Source organism: Charadrius vociferus, unplaced genomic scaffold (genome assembly GCF_000708025.1).
Source record: "Charadrius vociferus isolate BGI_N301 unplaced genomic scaffold, ASM70802v2 scaffold129, whole genome shotgun sequence".
Lineage (NCBI taxonomy): Eukaryota > Metazoa > Chordata > Aves > Charadriiformes > Charadriidae > Charadrius > Charadrius vociferus.
Genome location: NW_009661374.1, coordinates 4,257,759 through 4,284,726, shown reverse-complemented (window position 1 = coordinate 4,284,726; position 26,968 = coordinate 4,257,759). Strand labels below are relative to the sequence as shown.

Sequence of the window (26,968 nt, the reverse complement as noted above, 5' to 3'; positions counted from 1 at the left end):
AATCCATGTCTCTTCAATTTAGAGACCAGGGTATCATGTGGGACGGTGTCAAATGCTTTGCACAAGTCCAGGTAGATTACATCAGTTGCTCTTCCCTTGTCCACTGCCGCTGTAACCCCTTCACAGAAGGCCACCAAATTTGTCAGGCATGACTTGCCCTTGGTGAAGCCATGCTGGCTGTCACCAATCACCTCCTTGTTTTCTATGTGCCTCAGCAGAGTTTGCAACTCCATATATGGAACTTCCATATATGGAAGTTAGAAAGCAAATTCTTTTTTCTTTTTTCACTCACTAATTGTGAAACTGCTTCTTAGTCATTATTCATCTCATTTACAAACCTCCATTTCTTCATGAGTAGTAATGTGACATACTAGATACTTCACAAAAGTGACTGTGATATAACCAGAGAAACTTAAATCATTGTTAGTGTAGTATTAGAGGATTTTCTCAGTGTAACTTAAAATAATGGATTTGTTGGCTATGTCCACATTAGTAAATAAAACAAGGCAAGAGTGACTCTTCAGTCATCAGGCCAGCTGGTTTGGCAGAACACAGCTAACCTGTCTTGTTAGTCAGATAGTCCAAACTGCACGCTGGGAAAGGCCCTAGGCCTGTGCTGTTCTCCAGGTTGTGCCCAGCAACAGCTGGGAAAATACTAGCTGTCCCACACCAAACTTTACCAGACTCCATGCAGACAAAGTAACAACATCTATAATCATGAATAAGGGTTCAGGCCTTTCCTCTTGCGATGTTTTATTTATTATCATCTAGATTATTTCCATCTTTTACTCTGTATGTGCAGAATGAGCTGCCAAAGCAATTCTGAAAAATCATCTTCTGGTGTTGTGCTCCATTCTCATTGGGATTTTGATTCTAGTTGTCATATCTATGTGATTTGTCAGATGCTAAGCTTCAGTGCATGGACCTAGTCTATCACTTTGCCGGATTTAAGTCTGTGTTTGTTGTAATGACAAGGTTCTTCACATTCCATACTTTTGAGACTGAATTTGTTTGACCATGCATAATGAAAATTTGTGAAAGCCTACCTTAAAACTATTTTATTTTGCTCATGGAAAAATCTTAAAACATCAGAGAAACATATTTTTGTGCTACTTTTCAGGAAGCTTTGATTTTTTCAGCTACAGAAAGTCAGTCTTTGTTTTAATACTAGATAGTAAGTTCTTGAGAATATGTATTGTATAGTTTCATGCACAGCAGTACAAATAGAAGAGGGATACTAACTACAGAAGAAAGAAAACAGAATTCTCGACTTCATGTAGTTACATCATCTTCTTCTCTGGGAAGAAAAGTGAGACTGTAATGCTCATTAAAAATACCTGCCCCAAAGTCAAATGAATAATTTTGCCTTTGATTTCAGTGGGTTCAAGTCGTTTTCACAAATATGTCAGAATTATAACTATTTTCAGTATATCAAAAAGAAACAAAGAAGGGAGATTCTAGATAACTCTGGGACTAATGAAATACTGCTATTAGCAGACCAATTTAGAGAGCTTTTGTCTCTCCAAGAAAAAGGACAGAAGATGCACCTTTGAAAAAAGAATCATATCTGATCAAATTTCTCCTTCCCTATTTCAAAATGTGCTGTCATATAGCAGTCATGTCTCCTGTATGACTCACCATAGAATTATAGAAATATCCTGAAATATTGTAATACTTCAAGGGATACCTCAGGAAATAAGTGTAGTGTGCCTGTTGCTTGCAATGTGATTTCAAAAGATCTGTATTTTCTGTATAAATCAATTTTCCATTTCTGTAACAATTTGACCTTAACACCTACAATATTTTCTTGTTATCTTATGCTTTTCATATATGTTTGAAAAGTAGGTGTTAGTGATTTAGAAAGGAAGAATAATTATTTATTTTTTGTTGTGCTCCACCCCCAATTCTTCCATAGGAGAATTTTAAGATACCCGTCTTAAGACCTGTTGGAGATCTGGGGCGTATTAATGCAAGTACAATTTTGGACGGGTCAGACAGAAGCTTTATTAACTTTGATCATAGTGAGCAAACATTCAGACAGCACCTCCCTCTCTGCTTCCCTGTTCTCTGCCAAGTGGTTGCAGAGACCCAACCAGCTTTTTGTTTCAGAAAAAAAAAGAAAAAGGTGAGGAAAAACAATCCTTTCCATGTTAGCAAAGTCAGGTATACATCCCTGGAATGGATGGACTCCTTAAGTAGCTTGCTAACAGCCACAATTCTAAGGAGGAATCAAACAGTAGGTAATAGGACAATGTAGAAAGAAGGGTCTCAGTGGAACCTATAGGAGTCACAAATCCAGTATTATCTTAGCTCAGAAGTAGAGGTGGAAACAGTCACGGGCTGTTAGCTTCTAGTGGAATGTTTTAGTTAGGGTAAATGTTTTAGTTACGATGTTTAGTTAGGAAAGTTTTAGTTAGGAATGTTTTGGTTAGGATAAACTTGTTAGGCAGACCTTTCAAATCTTAAATATTAATAATTTTACCACCACAGACCACATTCAGATTTATCTGTGTTTAATATTAGACTAAATTTGTGTCTGCAGGGCTTTATGGAAAGACTGTTGCTTACTCTTCCAGAGCTCCAAACTGCTGAACTCCTTTAGCCTCTGACACAATGGCCACTATGCTTTTGGGTAATAGTGAAGCTCTAAGAGGTCAGAGGCACCTAGTAAAATTGACTTAATCTAGCTCAAGTCCAAACCACTTTGACATTAATTGCAAGAGCAATCACAAGCCTGTCTGCAAAATACTTTTATCTATAAACTACACCTACACTTGTTATATCACAAGGTATAACTTGCATGGTAAAATGTGCTCAAGTAGTGGCTACACCCCTGGTATGGAATGTCAAATGCTGGTGCGGAAAAACTATGCAAGTCTTTCTTTAATATTTGCTGCTTGTGAAAATTTTGTGCTTACTCAGAATGTTATTGGAGAAGTTGTTTATGAATCTGAATATTTGCCAAACAGACTCCTACCCACCATTCTGCAGTGTCATGAAAATAATATTATTATAGCAGTACAATAAACACATGATTTCCTTTTAATTATTCCTTGCTAGTGTTCAGACTATGACTTATGCCAAAGAATATCAGGACAAAGGCAACACCCTGATTCAGGGCAGGTATATCAGAGGAACCAGTGGGATCCTGATGTTATTGAAAAGCGTAAGAAAGAGAAAGATCAGCATGAAGAAGAGAATGAAGAAGATGATGAGGAGCAGGAAGAAGAAGAGGTAAATATTGCTAATTTCTAAAGAGTGCAAAGTATTATAATGTACTCTAGACAAAGCAGAACAAATTCCAATATTCTGAAATATCAGAATAATACTTTATGAATTAATTTTGCTGAACTCTAATCTTAATTCAGTTTCTGTTCTACTTTAAGAGATGTGGAATAATATTTAAATGGTAGGTTTAAATGACAGCAAATGGTGATTATTCTATAGCTTAACGTGGATTCCGTCTCTAACTCAGGAGTCACTGTACTGTTTCTTTCTGTAAGTTAAAAGGGTGTATCGGGATAACAATCCCTATATTGTCTGTTTCTTGGTCTAAGCAAATAAGAGTTCTAAATTTTTGTTTATTGTAGCAAGTTTTACTAGCGTTTGCAGCATACTTGCTTGTTTTCTGGTTTTGGTGTTAGTCTACTGAAAATGCATTTTCTTTCTTTTTCATGAAGGTATTAATTTTGAATTCAGGCTGAATTGTTCTGGTTTATAATGCTGGCCAGAGACTTATCAATGCAAGTTCTAGGCACGTTCCTCTCAATTTGCAGAAACTGCACTTCATCAGAATAGGATCACGGTCAGCAATCACTGGGCTAATACTCATTACAATACTCTGGGAAACTACTTTATTTACCTTTGAGTAAAGACAAAAATTAGTTTAGTACATTGGTTTATTTCTGTATCTTGAAATATTTATCTTTTCACTCTGCAGACTGCAGAAGATCCACTTACGATGTCAGAATTTTTGCATCAATTAGTACAGAGGCCTGAAGATACTCTTGAAAATGCAAAGGAAAGAGTTGGAACATATAAAGATATAATGCTTCATCCTTTAGAAGTAAGAAAAAGCAAAATATTATGATTATGCATAACAAAAGGTTGTTTAAAATATCTTGCACTATTTTATTTTTAGTTTTAGTTTGAAATTTATTGTATGGAGGTGGGCGCTACAACATATCCCCAAGTTTTGAAATTCATACTGAAATCAATGATACAAAGTTGTCAGGTATTGTTTCTACTCTGTAGTCAAGATAAATTAATCTGCTTTGAGTTTTAAAAGTGAAACTATGCCTCCCACCACAGACAATTCCTTAATCTAGGAAGCGAAATATTTGAAGAGCCCAGTGTATCGTCACTATTACCAGAGTCCGTTCTAGCATGCAATCCCATGAGAAATCTGCTCTTTGCATCCATTGTCTTCCACTCCTACAGATTCCCTTTCTCACCTGCTTCATTGCATGCAGATTTATATACAAAATAATTGGCCCATCAGTTTGCTTTATCACCTATTTAATTTTTGCAGCTGTGACATTGTTTTTTTCTTTCCTTGTTGTGTTCAGGAAAATCGGATTTACTATGTATATTCCCACCCCACCCCCCAAAAGAAAAGAAAACAACCCAGAATAGGTCCAAAGCAATAATTCCTTCTTTTCTTTTTTCTTTTTTTTTTTTTAATCTCCTGGTACAAGCAACTGGAAAAGCCTCATGTTTGCTGTGCCCTTGACAATTACTGTTTATTTATGCCCTTCATTTTCCCTATGGATTAAATAAACCTATAGATAAAATTGTGTAAAAATTGGTATAATGTTCTTCGCTAGAGTAACAAGCCTGTTAAGGGGAAAGCAGAAAATGTGATATCTTTAATCATTATACAGTCTCACAGGGATTTCTCTTCAGCAAACTAATGGAAAGTTGTTTAGATTAAATTACTTTAGGATGTACGCCAAGCTTCAACACTTTCAACATGTTCCACTAGTTGGTATGTCTTACTTAGGCTTCACTAATCATGAATGTATGAGTGAATATACTTAGTGGTCCACTAATACGTTAAAAGAACATAGGGGTCTATCATTGGCCCAGGTAGAGGTTGAGATGATGAAATTGGAAAAAAAGCTTATAAGATGTGCAGTTTGCACTGAACTAGGATAGCTAGATAGAAAGAACTTTGGAGAACAGACTGATTTCTCGGTAAGTTGTTAGGCTGAAATTGAGCAAAAATAAGTGTGAAGTATTACAGTTAGGGAGGAAACCTAATGAACAACTACAACGTGAAATAATTGGATAGACTTCAGTACTGCAGACAGTCTGCAATCTGTGGAGTTTTAGTTAACCATAAACTGAGTTAATAAATGTGCTGCTATTGTACAAAAGCAAATATTATGGATGTACTAATAAGACCATTGTATATAAGAGAAACACAAACTATTGTCTTCTCTGTGGAAGTGTATTAGAAAGAAGTAATTAGTTATTATCTCTTTCTACCAAAGATAGGACAAATAATTTAATTCATAGCATAGACGACTTAGACTAGATGCAAGGAAATGAACTCTGACTATAAGTGTAGTGAAGAACTGGAATAGATTACGTAGAAAGCTGTAAAGTCACTTTCACTATGCTTTTTCAGAGCTGAGGTTAAACCAACATCTGTCAGGAACAGAATTTGTGTTATCAGTCCTCAGACAGAGACATTAACAACGGACATGGGGTATCTATTTTAGTCTAGTATCTTGTTCACTAATGGGAAAATTGAAAATAAGAAAAATCAAATATATTGCTCATATTTTACAGAAACTCAAAGTCAGGACCAAAATGAAAACATTTGTCTCATGGCTGGTATTGCCAAGAAATCTGTTAATTGACATTGTCACCATTTTCCAGCAGAGAATTAAGATAGTTAGACAACTAGAAGTTGAATTCATACACAAAACATTACTAGATACTTTGTAGCAGTCTCACATTTGAGCTAGGATATCTAATTTTTTTTCTGAACCCATTGTAATTCTGATTTTGGAATTCTCTTTGTATTTATCCACCACCAACTAAAAGTTTCCCTCCAGAAGATTTTATAAGTCATCAGTACAATGAATCTTGGTTTTGCTGAAATCCACAGGAGTCCAACCTTTGATATGTATAGGAGCAGAATGAGCTTCAATGTTATTATCTGGTTATCTATACTCTGTTGATGAGTATGTCTGTTATTAAACAGGACTTGATGGCTGAACAAGATTATCAATATCTTATTGAACTGGATGGAAATCAGCAACCAGATGACCTCTTTGTAGTAAGCTATGCACCAACTTAGTTAACCTCCACTAGAAGACAATTTCTCAATTCTGTGGATTGCTTTTTTAAGTAATGTGTTGGCAAAATTTTAAGTTGTGTATGAAACTCATTTAATTACTATTAGAATGACCTTTGAAATGCTTACTTTTGCTGCTCTATTAAAACACTTATAAGATTCACTGCACCACTTCCAGGCTTACATATATGTTACATATTTTCAGGCAGGCTACAAACTCTTTTGTATTGTATTCATCTGGTTTTAACCTCTTTATTTTGTGGATTAGTGTAAAATATCATTATTAACATGACAACACACTTTCAGTATTATGTATTTACAGAATTGGCTTATTTTGTCCTGATGTCTAAAAAGATGGCAGAATGTTTATGAGCTTTGTTATTGTTTCACAGTGTAATACAAGACACTTCATTCTTTTAACAATTCTGAGTGCTTGTGTCTAGCTTTTTAGGTCTTAACATAGAAACTCATTCTCCCTATTAAAAAACCGCAATGATAAAATTTGAAGATAAATAATCTTATTGTCTGCCTCAAAAATAATAGTTGCTTTAAATCAGAACCTAAAGTATGGGGTTGAAAATGAACTGAGAGATTGTCTTTGACAATGTAGGGAATGAGCTGCTCCTGCAGTTTCCCCTCCGTTGTTTGAAACAAATTCAGTCAATTACAATTGTGTAAGTATTATTTAAATTTATGCTTAACTTTACTACCAAGAGTAGTCCTACGGAGAGAAAAAAAACATTAATTTTGCAGAGATGGAACATAAAATTTCCTCATTTACAATCTGTTTGTGAACATTGCAACAGAAGATTTATAGTAAAGGCAAACAAGCTGTGTAATGATTCCAATCATTTTACCTATAAGTAAGGCAAAGACCTATTATGAAACTAGTCTAAACAAGTCAAAATTTGCTTTTTCATTTAAAGGACACTTGCATTCAAGCAAGATTACATTCAGCAAATACTTCAATTAATATCATCTGATTCTCGTTGGCAGACGTCTGGTTTACGTATCTTTTTAAATAAATTACGCAAAGCTGTATTACTTCTGAGTGTGCATAATCTCATCTCCTGAAGACACTTTCCTCGTTTTCACATTGGAGCTATTCTGAGTACTTCCACTACTTTGTGGGAAAGAATCCTTCACAGCCTGTTCCTTAAGAAGGCTTGGGATTCACAACACAATGAGGAGATATAAAGGCTGTAGTTCAGCATTTTGCACTGACTCTATCTACCAAATAGCTTGTTAAATCTCAGCTCAATAACTAGCTTGACTCCAAGCTAGAAACTGGGCCTTAGTGTATGTGTAGCCATTATAAAAATAATAAGTTACAATTTCAAAGATGCTTTAGGGGTCCTTTCGGATCACAAAAGCAGTTCTGAGTAGTACTAAGTCAAGAGTTATTTTCTCTTCAGTCTCTGGTAGTTCGACTTCAGTCTCTGGGTGTTCGAAATGGAGCTCCTATAACTAGACTTCAAAGTCAGCAAGAAGAAACACTGGAGGGACTGGAAAATGTAAGTGTGCTTTTCTAAAATGTGATTGACTGTAATAATTATAAAAATATTTTGTATTTTCTTCTGTAAGCTTATAACATCTTTGTTTCACAGCAACCAGTTTGTTTTACCATGCAATAAGGCATTTTTTGAGCCTTGATTTTCCAGAAATGTGAATTTATGATAATTCTGGGACGGAAATCCACTTAAAAGTGTACAAAAAGAAAAAAGTCTGTCATTAAAAAAAAAAAAAGTTAGGTAATTATAATAAAATTTTGAACAAAATGTTTGCTTTAACAATAAAGGAAGAATTAATTCCTTCCAGGAAAATAAAGAAATTTTAGCCAAAGGATAACAACCTCAGCAGCTGAATCTTAGCTCAGTCTTTACTCTCTTCCTGAACAAGAAGCAGCATGCTAATACAAATTTAGCAACATCCTGCATAGCTGAAATCACATACATTTTATTTTCTGTAATTAATTGGAACATGACAAGCTAGTGATGAATTGTTCTGAATCATGACAATTGTAATTTGTGTCCCTTAAAACTGAAAAACAGAAGTCTTTGCATAAATGTCTTCGCATATATTCACTTGCAGTCATCTTTCCTATTTCTTAAACAAAACTTTGAATATATGAACAGTACTGTAACTGGGAGACCCCACTATACATTTTCAGAGAAACACCCCACCTTTCACTTTTCTGTTTTCTCAGTCCCCGACAAATTCACAAGTGAAGAGGTCATCTATAAATTCACAAATGTCAGAGGTCATCTATATTTATTATTTAGTTAGTCTGTGTGTTTGTGTTAGTTTGTGTGTAAGCTTTTAGCATCCACAGTATTTGGGGCAAGGAGTTCTACAGCTTAACTGGACATTACATACAGAGTTGTTTCCCTTTGTGTTGAACCTGCCACCTTTTAGCTCAGTGTCCTCTAGGTGTTGATACGCAAGTCAGTAACTAGTTTTGTTCTCTGTATCTGCCCTTTAATAGCTCATGATTTCAGACTTCTGTCCTATTCTTACGCAGCTGTCTTGTTCCTGGGCTGAAGAGTTCCAGTCCACTTAATATTATTTCTTCTTACATGAAAATCTTTTTGTGTGATTGGTCAGTCATATTACCTTTTTCTGAAATTTTTCCAATTCTACCGTGTACTTTTTGAGTTAGGGTAGCATAATTTAAATAGCAGTAAAGATGATAGCAGGATTTATACAATAATAAACCACCTTTATCTTCTATTCTGTCTTTGCTAAACATTCCTAACATTCAGGTTGGTTTTCTGACTGCATTTGGGCATTGACCAGATGTTTTCATGGATGCATGTATTCTATTCCTGAGTAGTGACAGTCAATGACAACACATCATTTTCTGTGTAAAACAGCTATTTTAATGGCTGGCTTCCTAAATTCAGTTCTTCACAGCCAGCACTTGTCTGTTTTATTCTGAATAATTTAGAGTCACCATAAACTTTAGGATTCACTCACTATTCACCAGCTGTAAAAGGTCTACTAAACTTACTTCTATCACATGACATTTCTGTATACCTAAAAGAGATATTTTGGCCTTGCTATTCCCCCACACAGACCATGGTCCTTTCTTCATCACCTGTAGAAGAAATCTTGGCCATTTTCTGTTATCTTCAATATATGGCTGATTTGTACCTCTTTATCTTTTTAAGCTTCTGAAAATAATAAATGAAGCCTACAGGAACTTTATAAAGTACTGCTTTTATTAAATAAAATTGAAAAACTAAACAGTCTCTTTAAAATTGACCTACAATTCGGAAATACGGATTTTTTAAAAATTTTTTAAGAAGTGTGATGTATCCTCAAGTTTGCTGATGATACCAAACTGGGAGGGGTGGCTGACTCTCCAGAGGGCCGCGCTGCCATCCAGCGGGACCTGGACAAGCTGGTGAGCTGGGCAGATAGGAACCTAATGAGGTTCAACATAAGCAAGTGCAGGGTCCTGCACCTGGGGAGGAAAAATGCTAGGCAGCAGTATAGGTTAGGGGTGGACCTGCTGGGAACTAGCTCTGAGGAGAAGGATCTGGGGGTCCTGGTAGATAGTAAATTGTCAATGAGCCAGCAGTGTGCCCTTGCTGCCAAAAAGGCCAATGGAATCCTGGGCTGCATAGGGAAGAGTGTGTCTAGTAGGTCGAGGGAGGTCATTCTCCCCCTCTACTCGGCACTGGTGAGGCCACAACTGGAATACTGCATCCAGTTTTGGGCTCCCCAGTTCAAGAGGGACAGGGAACTGCTGGAGAGAGTCCAGCGAAGGGCAACCAAGGTGATTGAGGGATTGGAGCATCTGCCTTATGAAGAAAGGCTGAGAGAGCTGGGACTCTTTAGCCTGGAGAAAAGAAGGCTGAGGGGAGACCTTATTACTACTTACAAATATCTAAAGGGTGGGTTGAAGGAGGATGGAGCCACACTCTTCTCAGTGGTTCCCAGTGACAGGACGAGGGGCAATGGGTGCAAGTTGGAACATAGGAAGTTCCATTCCAACACACGAAAAAACTTCTTTACAGTTCGGGTGACAGAGCACTGGCACAGGCTGCTCAGGGAGGTTGTGGAGTCTCCTTCTCTGGAGATTTTCAAAACCCGCCTGGATGCAGTCCTGAGTAACGTGCTCTAGGCAATCCTGAGGGGAGTTGAACTAGATGATCTCTAGAGGTCCCTTCCAACTCTGAAAATTCTGTGATTCTGTAGGTTTCTTTTTTTTTGTTTCTTTTCCAATAAAATATTCAAAAAAGGCTAAGAACAAGGCATACGTAGCTTCAGACAAAAATTACATATGCTGTTATTGCTGTTTTAATAAACAGGATGAACTTTTCCGGGTTCTGTCATCTTACGAACTAATAGCACACAGATACCGATGGCGTAGAAGCAGGTGGGGGCAAGCATGTCCTGTGGCTTTAAAGGAAGGTGATATTATAATGGGAAACCCAGACTTGGCTGTCAGGTTAGCAGAATTTGCCACTTTATTTTTATTTCTGTTTTATAAGATAACTGTCTATATCTATTAACTTCTTTTCTGTTTTAAGTTTTCTAGGTAAAATGTATGTACTGTCATCTCCAGAGGCATTGAAAACATTTATGTTGAATCCACGGCCTTATCTGTTACCACCAATGCCACTTCCTCCTTGTAAAGTACTAGTATTTGGCCCTCCATTCTCTGGAAGAACAACTATTTGTAATCTAATTGCACACAAATATAAAGGAAAGGTAGGTTTATAAATGTCTTATGTAACAAGGGTATCAGCTGGAGCCTGGGAATCAGTTAAGCACATTCTTATTCCTGTTGTGTTACTAACACACAAATTACAGACGAAACATAGTAATTTAGTGACATTAATTTATATTAAAGTAGCTAATTTCAAAAATATTTTTATTTACCCTCTTATGTAAGACAAATATTTGTGTCAGTTATTTGTCTTAGCATAAGAATATTATGAATAACTTCTGTATCTAAGGTAATTAAATGTAAATGCAAATTAGAAATTATTTTTTCCACAAAATAAACCCCCTGAAATTGAATTATATGTAAATTTTTCTGAAATTTGCAAAGCTTTTCCAAATTAATTTCATTGCATAGAAGTTGGATCAGATGCTATATTTCTCTTCTGTGATATTTTTATTTTTTCAAATCATTTCACTAGGTTCTTGATATGGCCAAACTCATTCAACCCCATATGGAAGCATCAAGAGAAGAAAACATTGAGCAACTGCGAAGGGATACAGTAGAAAAGGCTATCACAGCAGTAAAAAATAGGTTGGAATTAGAAAAACAGTCAAACGAATCAGGTGAATAAGGTGTTCCACGGTCTTTGAAGCTATCTTAATTTTTTTAGGTTATTTAACTGAAGCAGTTGCTATCATTTCAACTTATAAAATACTACAGAAGTTGTTATGGTTGTTGTGCATTAAATATGAACTAAAAGAACATGCAGTGAAGGGAATAGCTGAGTAGAATTCAGTAGTTTTGATATTATATATAAATCCTCTGAAGTCGAGGGCTGTCTGTAAGAAAGAGTTTTCTGAGCTCTTTTTGAAAGAAGAAATTGGTTCTGACTGATACTGGTTGGAAACTTTCCATTTGAATGACTTTCTGATAAGTTAAATCTCTGCAAAATTGAAATTTTCTTCAAGAGAGCAGCTTGTCAGCTGGGCTGATGTGAACCCATAATATACAAATTTTTCATGTTGGAGCATTCTTCCAAATATGCTCTCTCAGATGGCACATTCACAAGACTTTCCACCTCTGGTCACATTTAGATTTCTAAAGCTGCCAGGGTTTTTGCAGCTTGATGAATTCAGAAAATATTTTGAAAAGGTGAAAATAACATGTTCTTTTAATACCTGTTAAACAAAATTTGGATTTTCTTTTTGCAGGAAATTTTGTGGGTTTTGTGGTTTTTTTTTTTCAAAATTACTGATTTTGAAATGAAAATTTTCCATTGAATTATGACTGCCCTTTCCAGTTACCTCTAGTTATGATTCAAATGGACAATCAGACCATTTTGCCTTATTCAACTAAGCAAGGAATTACTGTATTTGACTTACTCATGAGTAGACACATATCTAAAAAGAAGTCAGTATATTTCTCTGGTGCTGCAAAACATAGAGCTGACAGCAATACAAAAACCATTGGCGTTGCAGTAAGAATAATGGTGAACTATGACACCAAAATTGAAACCATTAAACAGTGTTATGTTCCAGAGTCCTGGCTATGCAAATGAGGACAGGTATGTGAAATGATATTAGGATTAATGAGAACTTAATCCTAATTAATAACCTTGGAGAGCTCAAACAATTTTATTACAAAACAGAACTACAAACAGATGAAGGATATAAATTGTCATAGAGAGTAAGAAAGCTTTGAAGGGGAAATTAACTATTTTTGGAAGCTTGAATCTAGATCTAGAGGTAACTGTCCCAGAAAGTATTTCCTATTCCTAACATTTAGTTAATTACCCAGTAAATTCTGCCTTTTGAGAGAATTACAGAGAATCACTAAAAATTATGCAAAAGACTTAGATCAGTTTAACTAGGTAAACGACCCCCTGACTGTCCTGAGTGCTCCCAAGTCCAGTTCAGGGATAGACAGTGAGGCTATGAAACTCCACTGAAGTCTGCAGGGTCTCTGTCTACTGTCAGAGTAGGTCAGGAGATTGAAACAGTTGGTGCTAAAGACTCGATATCCATTTCATGCATGGAGGACTAGCTGTATTGAGATCTCAAGGGCTGAACACTTAATGGTTTCAGCATAGTAAATGTGCATTTGGAAGGTATCAGTTTGCATGTTCCAAGACCGCTTTGCCATGTTTACCAAAGCATGGGAAGGATCAGGAGAGTCACATAAAACGTATTCTTCTGATTCAAACTAAAAAGGTAATGTATAAGTGCTCAGAGGGTCCCATTTTGTTAGTGTGCTCAAACAGAACCACATTGTTCTGTTTGGGGGGAAAATAGGGGAGGGTATTAAATCTGTTGAACCGAAGAAGTGTTCAGGACATGTGTATTTTTCAACTCTTCTGGCTTTTGTCATATTTCTGATCTCTTTTCTTTTAAGGGGAGAAACAGACATATAAAAACTGGTACTGCTAGAGAGCCATTTCTGTCTTACCTTCACTAGGGCTGGAAAATTGCTTGTGATTCCTAGGAGGTGTGTTGGGGGATTCCACAGACTGGGAGGCTGTAGATGAAAAGCAGGCTGACATGTAGCTGGTTTAGTCAGATGGATTTTGTGGTGAAGTATTTGTATAAAAGGGTTTTCTACCAATCTAGTTTTCTATGAATTGAATATGATTTCATAACTATAGGAGAATTGCAAGAAGATACTAGTGTCAAAGAAGCACATGATTCTGAAGAAACCACTAAAACCAAAGAGGGAATAAACTTGGACGAGGGGAGTACAATCAAATCTGCCATCATACAAAAAGGTAAAAAGTAAATCTTGGCTATTTTAAGCAACTCATTCCATGCCTTCAGTGTGAATTGCAAATTAAAATTTGAAATTAAAAATTAAAAAGTGAAAGATAATCTTTTTTTTCCTCCCTTACACTTGTAAGACTATTTTAAATTTTTTTCTTTGCTGCTGATACTGTTCTTTTGAGAAACCTAAAATGAAATGGTTAATTTTGTCATTGAAAGATATTAACCCATTAATACCACGTTAGTGCCCAGGGGAAAAAACTCCCACTGACCTTTATAGGAGCTAAGCATGTATTTTGATGAAAAGTTTGGTATTTTCACTTATGTATCTTTTTATAGCATAAAATTGTTTCAGATTTTTTTAATAGATAAGGCAAATAGGTGTTAATTCACACACAAGCCAAAAAAAATAAGTGAAGAGAGGAACTGAATTCAGGAGTGGGAGTTTTTTCCACTTGAATGTGAGAGACTTGAAAGTATGCTAACTTTTAATTAACCTGTTGAAATATACTGAAACAAATGAAATATGTCTGTAAGCCTGACACGGTTTACAAATAGTAGTATTTTTTTCATACATAACAGACTGACCTTTCATCTCAACCAAGGAAGACAGACTATTAGGTAGCTTCAATTAATGGACATTAATGAAATATATTTATAAGGATCTAAAATGGAAGTGAAATAAATGTGGATTGTGAGAAATTTACAAATTTCTTTGTCTTTTTAAAGAAAAAAAAAATGCTATATTCTTCCTTTAATTTATGGCATTCTATAGCAGCAAAAGATATTGAAGACAGCACTAGAGAAAGATCTATTTCTTGAACTGGAGAAGCAGAATACAATGTCTTTAGCTATGATAACTGTAAAGTCTGTTTGGGTTTAGGTTTGGGTTGCATTGAGGTTTTTTGCAGAATGGAAACACTTACTAAGATACTGTTCCTTTCCCAGGGAGCTTGTAATTTGGCAAAAATAACCTGATAATGTGTAAATTTGTGCATGTAAAAAGTATCAACACAATCAGTGAAAAATCTTGGCATAATTACAGAAAGTAAATATGGCATTTATTCCAAATTATACTCTTCACATAGTAGCTATTGTAGTTGCTTAAAACAGTCCTTCACCAAATTTTATCAAATTAGTATGTAAACTGTGAACTAATTCTGTGTATCTTAACAAAATGTTTAAACAATTAGTCTGTTGTGTCAGCAATTATTAACAAAATATGGATTCAATATGAACATTTTGTGCATCCTCGGGAATGCAGGCTTTTTGATTGTTGACAATATACTGACTTGATCTATGATTTGTATTGATTTTTAAATTAATCTGGTCAACCTTTTGATTTAAGAATCAAAGAGAAATCAAATCAATTTTCTGCAGTTGCTGCAGGTGCCTGATTGTTCTAGCACACAAGTTTAATTCCATTCATATTGAAATAATATTTCACTTAGTGGTAGAAAATACTGTACAGTTAAAAAGGTCTGGGTTTTTTAATGAGAGAGAAAACCAAGATCTTAAAACTTATCTTTATGAAATACCCTCTAAAACTGCATTCAGAAGAACTGCTATTTGATCCTTTCTCAGTATGATTGTGTAATATTGCTTAAAATGACTACTGCACTGTAGTTGTGAAGCAGCTGGATTTAATTGCCTAGCAGTTATTCCTCACCAGAGGAAATAAGTATTTCAGAATTTTTGTGAAGCGCTTTTAAAAATCTATATTGTTAGGAATGTCAGAGGTAACTGCTGACCACCCAGAAGTTCAAGCAATGGTAGAAGAAGCCATGAAAAGTGCATCAGTCTCTGAAGTTACCCTGGCACCTGAAATATATGCTGAAGTACTGGAGAGAGCTATTGCAGAGGTAAAACAAGTACGAAGTAGGAAAGCACTTTTTTTCGAAGGGCAACCTGTAACGGTTTCTACATTGTCAATATATGTTCTTAATTTTTCCATTTAAAAGATCAGTTTAGCTTATATCACATAGTCTGAAAGCTTACACAGCTGACGAGAACTGACGAGAGACTGAGCAAGATCATCAAAGGCAAATCTATTGAGGACTACTACATATATTATTAACTACTACATATATAAATAATACAAATTATTTCTGTTTTGCAACATACTTGGGCTACAAATTGTTAAAGGCTGGGAGAATTATCTGAGAAAAGTATCACTGTAGGCTTGCCCTATTCTTATATTCTTAGTCACTATTAAAGAGCTGAATACCAGATACAAGTGTCTGAAAGCATATGAAGGTTTATCCAAGAATCCTGAATTGTTTTAAATTTGTTCACTGGTTTGTAACTATTGAAACTGGAATCTAAATTCTTTATAGGCAACCTTAAAAAAACACTGGCACATTAATCTCTCTTTGGTTAAAATATTTTTATTGCATTTGGACATAGAAAGTTATAAACGTCTTACTTTTTATTGATCTGAAATGACAATAGGGAAAAATCATATCATTTAGAAAATCTTTTTGTATTGTGCAGTCTTTTTGAACAACTCACAGACTATCTTTGTCTTTTTATGTTACTGAACCTAACATTTTATAACAGCTTATGAAGAAGAACAAAGACAGGTTTCCTGGTGCTCCAGAAAAAGGAGGATGGGTAGTGGATAACTACCCTCTGTCAGTAGATCACTGGTCAGCTTTATCAGAGAAAGGACTTTTACCTGACACTGTTGTCTGTCTGAAGGATACAGAAAAAGATGGTTAGTAAATTCACAGTAATGAAACTTAATCTTTTCTTTGTTTCTGTGTTGATACCTGTATTTAAAGCACACTTATAAGAAAAAATAGTAGTTATGTCCCATTTATAAAGTTTCAGGGGTCTAGAGAAGGAAGAATCCAGAGAATCAACAAGGGTCCCCCAAATTTCTTACAACTTAGATTAAGGGTATTACACAGAATTGAAAAAGGAATGCATTGCAAAAGCAGCAAAGAAAATTCCTCCTATTTATAATCCTATTTACAGTTTCCTCCTATTTGCAACCAGCAGTAAATACCACTGCACTCTTACAGTTTCATACTTTTGTATTCTGTGTCTGGCTGGCCACCAGCTTGTGATGTGGCTCCTAGACAAATTTCCCCGCCTGCACATTGGTTTCTCCACTTGCAAAATCAGATTATACATATGAACATTCTCTGCTTGAGAGAAAAGTGGGGGAGAAATACCTGTATACCTGTATGCAGGTGTATCCTGTTCCCCATCCTATGGTCAAAAATTGTTGAGCAACTTCTTATCCAGATTGATACAATTGCTTAGTACCCATGAATTCAGAGGAAGGGATTTTTACTTTATTGTTTCAAGCAGAAAGGAAAGTTGGTACCAGACATGAAAAACTGAACAGATTTATACACTGATAAAAGTTTTGCCTGTCAATGTTTGATCATTGTTCAAATCACCTATTCAAGTAGTCCATTATCAAAAGGTCTTTCAAGTAGTAGAATCTTCCCTTCAGGAAAGGAATGATAGGTCTATTCATACTTAAGAAAGCTCCGTAACTGCTCGATATTAGAATCAGTCCAGAGACGTTTTCAAACCCTTGTCCCTGAATATAAAAATCAATGTGAGCAGATCAAGGTTACACAGTTTACTCAGAACAGCTTTTGTATTTAAAAAAACAAACAAACAAAAAAGCATTCCAGAAGCATGTCATCTGATCTGCTAATCATCCTCACAACTCAACCACAGTACCTACAGTACTTAGTCACATAGCTTTGTGACATTTCACACCACCTTAAACATCTTAATTAAAAGTCTTCTAGTGTGGCTCAAACTCATATACAGACTAAATGCAGACTGAACATTTATATGAGAAAGTTCTAGATTCACTGTTTGTCAGAAAATCATATTTGCAGTTCCTACCATTCAAGAAGACCTCATCTCAGATACTTTCAGAAAGAACTTAAGGACAAACTGCATTTCCATGCCTCATCTTTCCTGCCTAGACATTTCAAGCATATTGAAATGCTCATTAACCTAGTTTCTGGGACACAATGCATTGTCCTTTCTTAAAACTACAAAAAGCACCTTATTCATGTAGTTGGCATGCAGTAATGTAATGTCAATACAGTGTCCAGAAGCATGTCATCTGATCTGCTAATCATCCTCACAACTCAACCACAGTACCTACAGTACTTAGTCACATAGCTTTGTGACATTTCACACCACCTTAAACATCTTAATTAAAAGTCTTAATTAAAATTTAATTAACAAATTAGTGAATTAATTGGATAAAATAAAAGGTTGTCTCATCATCCATGAAAGGCTTTATTATAGATCAGACTCTTTGGCAATAGATATTTCTTCATGGGAACCATGTTGAAAACTGGCTGATAGTAACTGCCCCATTTTTTCTTTTGGGAAGGGAAGAACTTGGAAGTCCATAGCAGAGGCTTGCAAATTAAGATCTCTCTAGGGCTTTCAAATTATGTGCTTCCTTCCTGCAATGTACACCTTCTGCCATTCCCACTAGTTCTCAAAACCTAGCTCTGAATTACTTGTTCTAATATGAACTTTTGGTAGCCATCTCTTCCATGCAATCACCTCCTGTTTCTGTAGTCTGATAGATGGCAGATTCTTTAAAGCACAAATCTAAGGTTTTCCTAGACATTAGAGAGGTCCTTCATGAAACTTAAATTTTGTGCTTACAACCTTGATGGTACCTCTGTTTGAACTAACATTGTTATAGTCTTTATATCACATAGCAAAAAAGACTGCTTTCTTAATTACAACCCATTTCGCCCTATGTATAAGTAGATTTCAGGCTTGAAATCCACCATTCCCATTTTTAATGTATTTGAGCTGATAATGAGTCTATATCTTAATTTTATCCCTGGAGCTGTATCAGGCTTTCATATGAATCAATGACTATTTTTCTTCAAAGTTTCATTCACTGGTGGGAGGAAACTAATTAACATACTTTAAATGATAAACCATATATTTTTACTGTCTTAGCTTGAAACAAGTCATGTGCAAATTGAATACAAGTCATACTTTTTGTAGCCTATGATAACAAATCCAAGTGAAATGTAATACTGGCACAGAGATTTTCTTAACAGACTTCCAGCTGCATTAAAACAGGACAGTACAAGAACATTGTTCTTTCAACCAAGCTAGCTTATTTCTGGTTAATACCAGTAGCAGATATTCTCATGTCAGCCACTTAGGACTTTGCTAATTTATTATCCATTATTCTAAAGGCTTATAGGTCACTTGCTCAATTTGATCAAGTAATATTGGAATCCTTCATCAGATGAAACAATATTGAATCCTTTAAGTGAGGAGCACATGTGCTGGTACCCAAGAACGAAAGAATTCTTAGTTACAGTATGTAATTGTGATTCTTCTGGACATTCTGCATATGATAATTCTACAATTAAAGCTGCTTCAATTCAGATCAATATCATTTGGACGCTGAATAATGAAGTAAATTAATTCTGTTTGGCATTGCTCCTTTTCATAATACTGTAAGAAAACACAAAGATGTGAAAGTGCATGCCACTGAAAGGCAAAGCCACTGAGAACTCTCACAACTGTTTTACAGAAGAATACCGAGACAGAATTATCTAAAAATGAGTTTACCAAGTACATTTTTTAAAAATTCCTTTCACTCACCCTCCCTTTTTCAAAAATGCATTTAATTGAAAGTGTTGGTTTGAAATATAAGCCATTCACACAAAATTATCTTCTGCTTCAAATCAACCCCAATGTTCCTAACAATAAAGTAACGTGTTTCTCACAGTTCAAATTTAGATAAAAATACATTTTTTGTCAGTTAATGATAGTGATCATGACAGATATTAGAGGAACAGGTACGGATCAAGTGAGGTGAAAGAGGCAAGATCATAATGTCTGCTGTAATGTTTCGCTAAAAGTGTAGCTTTTTGCTTATGGATATATTTCCTTGAATTTAGCTATTTTGTTTCATTTTGTTCTTTTTTTTTTTTTTCATTTGGGCAATCGTGTTTATTCTTTATTTGATTTCCATTAATTTCTGTTCCTTAAATAATAATGTAGTTGTGGAGTTCACATTTTCACAGCATTTTGAGTCACTACTTTGCAAGCTATTCCCTGAACTAGTCTAAACTGGCATAACTCCACTGATGGAAATGGATTTCAGCCATATAGGCATATATCATAAATCTATTTGCCAAAGTAAATAAGTCAGTAGAGTTCCTAGTAGGAACAGCATATTCCTCATTTCTGTCAGCCAGCTGTAGTAGTATAGACATGTACATTCTTTATATTTTTATTTTAATGTATTTAATTTGTTTCTTCATAGTTTTCTTCATACGCATGCAAACAAAACAAATATCAGGGTAATGCATGACATACAGAAATATAAGACAAATCCTTTCAGCGCTGTCTCCCCTTATAGCCTTCATCATAACCTTCCCATATCCCAGACTCAGTTTATTACATTCTTGAAATGGAAACCAAAGCTCTAAAAACTTAGAAAGCAACAGCATAATAACATTTCAGTGGTATATATGCCTTTTCTTGGCTTTAAAAAGAAGTAACAAAGTTGTATATGATTTATTAAATAATTTTCCTAACTCAACTTCAGTTTTATACAGATGCATAGAACTCATTACTGTTGTATAACTGTACTGCAGGAGTCTGTATACTACGCAGAACATACTTAGCAAATAGGGATGAAATTAATTCTAAGATTTTGAAAAGACTAACAGATGAAGCATTAGAAAAGAAAGAAGAAGAAGAAGCAGCAAGGTAAAATATTCCAAATATATGAATGTATAAAATAAGTGCAAGAAAATGCTAGCCTTACTTTGTGTTAAAGGTATCAGTGCATTTATTAACACAAATGTACTAAAAAAGTATACTAAGACTAGTTATGATGTATAGGAAATAATCTAATATGTGTTAACTTTGAGGAATATCTCATTTAGATCCATAAATATGGTAGCAGAAGATTCGATTACTAAATGCATTTTCATTAGCCTTTCATTAGTCCAGCCTTTTAATGCAATAGACAGTAACATTTTAGATGATAAAATATATTTTTATTTTGTACAACCCAAAATATATTTTAATTCCCAACAGTACATTTCCACATCTTTACTTTACATTTAATATATCTACAACTTGCTTCAGTAGTATTTGTATATCTTAAGATTAATAATCTCTTACTTACAGAAAAATGCAAGAAATACTGACATCAGAGGAAGAGCAATCTCTAGAGGCTGCTGAGGAGAGAGGTGAGAGTGTGTATCATTTGACTTCTATTTTACCTAATTATATGTTTCAAATCATTTAGCAATTTCAGTTTTATGCAGATTTTACAGTTTTGATTTCCTTTTTACATTCAGCATCTAGAAAAATGACCTTACATTACTATCTGTGCTTCCTCACTGATTCAGGCACTCATTTCTATGTGTCATTCTTAACAGTTGTTACAGAATAGAGAAGTGTATTAAATCAGCCAGTACAGTTATGGTTTTCAATAAATCCAAAGGACAGGACTCTCTATCTCCTCTAGAAAGTTTTATAAGTGGGTTATTAACTGTATTGAAACTTCCTACTCATCAAAAAATCTGTATCCCATCACAAGTTAGAAAACATTGTTAGAACTTAGCCAATAGCTAATAAGAAAATCATAAAACTGGCTGATTTTCTGTTCTTCCTCCAAGAAGCTCAGCCTGAAGCAATTAAAGGGGATTGGAAATTATTTCAGGATTTGCTTTCTCAACGTGCATTAATAATTGCTGAATCTGGTAGCAACATACATTATAAATTGCTGAATACAATAGCCCAGCAGAGGTGAGGCTGCAGCAGCTCCATGTCCCCAGGACTGTGCAATAATGTATTCCCATTTCCCCTTTCATCCTCTTCTTACTCTTTTATCTTACTCTTTTATCCATGTTTGTTCCTCCCCAATCCACTTTGATCCCTCCTTCTCCTTCCCTTTGGTCCTTCTCAGAAATGCTTCATAATGTTATAAGTGTCTCACAATCCCAAACTGCTTTTCCTGGCAGCAGTAATGCAGGAATTAATGAATCTCATACGCTGTAGGCAGTAATCTCCCCAAGACAAGGAGACCATCTCTGGCTGACTCATCTCAATAGATCTCACACCCAGACAATTCATTCATCATCCTCTTTTAATGACCCTGAGGGGAGCCAAGTCAAGGTTATATTTGTTCTTATTAGGTTATTGGGGCTCCTCCACATGTCATTTTTCCTCTCCTTTGTGCTTATGGAGATTAGCCTTTAATAACATAACCTAACAACAAAAAATAACAGAATAACAGAATTATGTGTATTACATCAAGTTTCCCCTGTAATAACAACGTTAATAAAGCATTTTGGGTAAAGACTTTCTTTGGTTCTTTATGTATTGACAAAACCACATATTATTTTTGTTTAGCCACTCTTTATTTCCTGTAAAGATCCTACTTTTGTATCAGAATTGTGCTATACTTTGTTTCCAGCAATTAAAACATAATCGTCCTGGGCAAGAGTGAATAATCTGTGAGGAGTGGGGTTTTGGGGGCAAGCCAACTGTCACAAATGGGCTGGATTTTTGCACCTCAGACAATTCTGTCAGTTGGATTGAGGTTTAGAATGAATTCCAGTTCTTTTCAATGTTTTTAAACCTCAACAGTCAAAAAAGTTGCAGGGTTGTACTTTCCTCTTTGCCTTCTTTAATCACTGCCTACTTTCTTAGAAGAATGTTGCTGTCTGATTTGGCTTTGCTGTCAAGATGAAGTACCATGCATGGGTATCTGTCTCTACATTAAGAACAAGGTTGGGGACTTTATTTTCTTCCTCTGCAATGGGACCTCAAGGTTTCTCCATCATAGCCTAAATTATCAGCTAAGGCTTGGAGATGAAATTAAAAATTGAAGTGCATGAATTATCTTTTTTTTTTTCTCTCAATAGTGGGGGCCTAGACTGCAATTACTGTCTTCCTTTCAGACAAAACATACTGGTTTCTGTAGAAAAATATTATGACCAATCTTAAGTTCTGTATTGTCAATATGTCTCACATACACTTCTTTTCATTATGCAGTCTGGTGTTTATTTTACTTCTATGTAATAAGGGTTAAGTCGTAAAGGTAGTATAAGATAGACTGAATATGATAACATGCTTTTAATTTTTAATTAGGTAACATTTCACCTACTCCGAAAAAAAAAATCTAGCTTCGTAGGGTTCATTAAATTACATATAAACTTAAAAAATCCTACGTTATAACTTTTTATAGTTTCTGATAAAATATATAGCTCTTTTCAAAGTGAATGCGTTCTAAAGTATAAAATAGAGTTCTACACAGATACTCTAGTATCTCTGTCTCAAACAACAAAGCTCATCTTAGTTTTGAATATCTAACTCATTTTGATCTGAGTACATCAAAACAACAATTATTCATGATAGAAGTAATAGTATCATATACACACTTGTGCTCTTAACACGTGATAAGTCCTTGTTCAGAGAAAATCATGTTTTCCTACACCTACATTTGATTTCAATAATCAAATACTGACTCACCAAAACACTTGAGTCATGCTGCTCTTAGCCTGACATCTGTTTTATTTCACATGTAGTACCATCAGCACATTGACTGCAGCTTTTCTCCCATGTGACACGTCTTCACAAAAATAAAATTAATTATATGTTCACAGCCTTGGGGGGTTTTATATAGCAGTTATGGTATAAAAATGAAAACTCAAAAAAATACTGCAGAGCCCCAATCATGCTCTTTTGATGTCTCATATAAATAAATGTGCATTTCAATAATTGCAATTTTTGTAACCTCAGCGGGAAATTGAAGTAACTGGGACTGCTTTAGGACTAAACATATTCAAATTTATAACATCATTTGTGTTTAAAAGGAAAAAATTGTTCCAGTAACAAGTAAGGTACTTACATGTGTCTTAATGAGAGTGAAAGCAAATGGAGAAGGACACTTTGGGTAAATTTAACAAATGTATTTAAGTAAGTTAGGAAGCTAAGTTCAATGCTGAATATGTCTGTTGAAGGTAAACAAAACAATTTATGTGGTAACTCTTGCCTGTAATGTCTAGCTGAAAATTAGAGCCCCACATCTTTTTTCATGTCCCTTGACACAATTATTCTGAGGTTAAATTACTTTCAGGAATTTCTTACTGTTTTTAAGCATTTTTGCAGCAGCTTTGCATGAGCATGGATTTATTTATACTAGCAGACAGCTATATGACTTCATGAGAATATATTTCAGGCATCATAGAAGAGTTATACAGCTTCAGGTAGATCTGTGGGTTCATTCCAATCTTCCTGAGGTAAAACTTGGCATATTTCTTTCCTGCCATGTTTCAGCAATAAAATATCACATACAATTGATCTTATCCACTGAAGCAAACAGTTGTCATGGTTTAAGACTTTATATTCTGTACTTTATTTGTCAGCCCTGCTTTTCTGCCAGAGATTACCCCCTTCGTATAGCAGACTCAACTGAAGCACATGTATGCCTATGCCTCAGTCACTGTAGCTCAGGTGTCCCTGTCTATGGCAGGGGGGTTGGAACTCGATGATCTTCAAGGTCCTTTCCGACCTAAACCATTCTATGATTCTATGATATCTCCTGTGCTACTCTTGCGAGTTAGGCAGAAGCTCTTGCAAGAAATCAATGGGTAGCTGGAGCTGATCATTCCAGCCGTCACCTCCCATGCTTGTCCTTCACAGCTGTTAATATCAATATTTGTTATAACCTCTTCCATATTGATCCCAACCCCCCCCTTTCTCATATTACAGATGGTGGAGGGTTGAATCAATACCCATCTCTTTAGGTCTTATTTTATGTTTTTGTTTTTTTATCAGTGTTAAATTCAGTAAGGTATTTTAAACAACAACAAAAAATAAATAGTAAAAAAAACCCCAAAACATGTACATGTTAGGATATTTCCTCTTTAGTCTTTGAAGAAAAATACTTTTTGGAATCAATTATAGTTATAACATTTACCAGACAGTTGATGTGTGCTCAGTCCTACAGCCTCTAAATATATTTCCTTTGTTTTTCTTGGCTGGCTTGCATCCTGATTTGGTTTTGTTTTGGTTTTTTTTCTGCCTCTAACTGGAAGCTTTTCAGTGAGAGAATTTGAACAAGGACAGCTTAATAATCTGCAGACAAGGGATAGCAAATTACTTGTACAACAAACTTCAAAGCAAGCTGTCGTGATACTAACTTCACAGTTCGTTCAGTCCTTGAGCAAAGTTCCATGATCTTCAAAGCCACTTTCTGCCCTCCTTCATAAGTCAGATATGACAATTATATTCTAATACCTGTAATCACAGCGTTTTAGGCAGAAACATTTCCAAAATTGAAAGAGAAAGCTTGTAAATAACTTTCTCAATTAGATCCCAAATGCCTTCACTTCAAAATTCTTCTAGTCTCTCATTTAGAGAAACAAAGGCTAAGGGGTATTGCTTTAGTACAGCTATGCATTCCTTTGCAGAAAAAAAGAACAAAAGCCTATGATAGAGCCAGCAGCCTCTCTGAAAGCTCTTGTCACTTTCTGAACATCTATAAGAAAAAGGACATCTTAATTTACTTTGTTTGATGTCTGTGCATCTATCTTCCTTTACCCTATCCAGCACCAGTCTTGTAAATGAAATCTCTAAAATGTTTAGACGCACTGTAAAAATTTAGACATGCTTAGCTTCTGTGCTACAGCTATTTCCCTTAGAGTTTCTAGGACTGTCTCTGATTAAGTTATGTATTCATGTGAGAATTTGCACGTTGACAGCCTTAACAAAGCGTCTTCCATTTTGCCTATTTTTCTGCATGTTGTTTTCCTCTTTGTGTATATTACGGACTCCTGATTTATTTATTACAGAGCATCAAAACTCATTTTGCTTGACTGCATTCCTGTATATAACAAAAGGAAATAAAGGACAAGAATAAGTAAATAATTTTCTCCACTTGACACATGCTAAAAGTTGTGGGTTTTCATCTGCTAACCATATAAGAAGATGATGCTTGTTTATGTGATGAATTTTCCTGATTCTCCGTGAATCAGTGATTCAATGTTTCCAACCTGTTTTTCATGACGTTTGTGGTTTCTTTGCCAAAAAAGAGATGTACATGTAAACAAATGCCATCATTTCAGATTTTAAAGTACACACTTGTTTAATATGATTTGAGTTTTGGGTAATCGTTACATGTTGGGATGTACTAGTGGTGTTTTATTACTCTAACAATAGTCTTAGGACATAAGCAAAACAAGGCTTGTAGGAAAAAGTTGTATTCTTTATTGGACAACTGATACAGTTGGAAAAATTACACCAGCCTTCAGGTGCACAAGCCCTTCTTCAAGTCCAAAGCACTTTTGCCCACTAGAAGCTGTTCTGTAGATCACCAAGTGCGCTCTTTTGCAAGGTCTTATTTTTGAGCATAGTTTGAGCCCAGAACACATATATTATAATGAATGAAAAATATTCTTATGTAAAAGCACTAAAAGGAAGTACTTCTCCATTTTATTCAGTCATGTGGCATCTAATAGATGGTCTGCCTTTCCTCACAGATCAGGTTGCTGATTTTAAAATGTTTTGGTCAGTGTGCAATACCTGAACATTAAAATAACTAACTCCTTTTTTGCGGGGGACCAAATATAAGTTTTGCAGTGTGATCCAAAAATATCTTTATTTCTGTAAGGCCTCCATCACCCCTTGATGGGTTTGTTAAAGTTACTAATGGTTTTATTTCTGCCAACAGAATTTGAGGACAATGTTGAGCAGCTTCCACCTGAAACTGAACAAATGCCCCAGAAACAGTCCAGTGACTCTGCAGTTTATAAAGAAGAATCGAAACCTACAGGTTGGCCTTGTAGCATATATAATCTCTTTTACTTGCTAGTATCAAGAATTGTATGTCTTCCTTTTCTGCAATACTTTTATATTGCAGAATAATTTTTATTTTATATTTTACTACATTTGAAAATTGGCTGTAAATATCATTGATTAGTTTAACTTTTTTATTTTAAAGAAGTTTATAATTGAATAGTCAGGTTCAAGTTATTTAAACACTTATAAAAGCAATTAAAGGCATGTTGTTATTTCCTGTTAAAAATAATGTACCAGGTATTTGGACTTTGAGAAACAAAAACCCAACAAAATCCCACTATTGCCTCTACTGCCTAAACACCAAATTAATAAATGTGTTCCAAGATCTAGGGAAATACCAAATAAAGTGAGTGTTGCTGAAATTCCATGTTGACATAGCCTCTT

At 35.1% G+C, this 26,968-nt stretch overlaps 1 protein-coding gene across 1 annotated transcript in view; it reads left to right on the top strand.

The window, feature by feature from the left end:
• The window catches only part of AK9 (adenylate kinase 9), a 77,006-nt gene that overhangs the window by 12,391 nt on the left and 37,647 nt on the right, over positions 1 to 26,968 (top strand). The window contains 13 exon segments of the mRNA XM_009893874.1: positions 3,061 to 3,234; positions 3,941 to 4,066; positions 6,215 to 6,289; positions 7,723 to 7,821; positions 10,624 to 10,763; positions 10,846 to 11,026; positions 11,461 to 11,614; positions 13,636 to 13,743; positions 15,464 to 15,597; positions 16,295 to 16,451; positions 20,362 to 20,476; positions 20,903 to 20,964; positions 26,457 to 26,558. Coding sequence (XP_009892176.1) covers positions 3,061 to 3,234; positions 3,941 to 4,066; positions 6,215 to 6,289; positions 7,723 to 7,821; positions 10,624 to 10,763; positions 10,846 to 11,026; positions 11,461 to 11,614; positions 13,636 to 13,743; positions 15,464 to 15,597; positions 16,295 to 16,451; positions 20,362 to 20,476; positions 20,903 to 20,964; positions 26,457 to 26,558 — 1,627 coding nt within the window.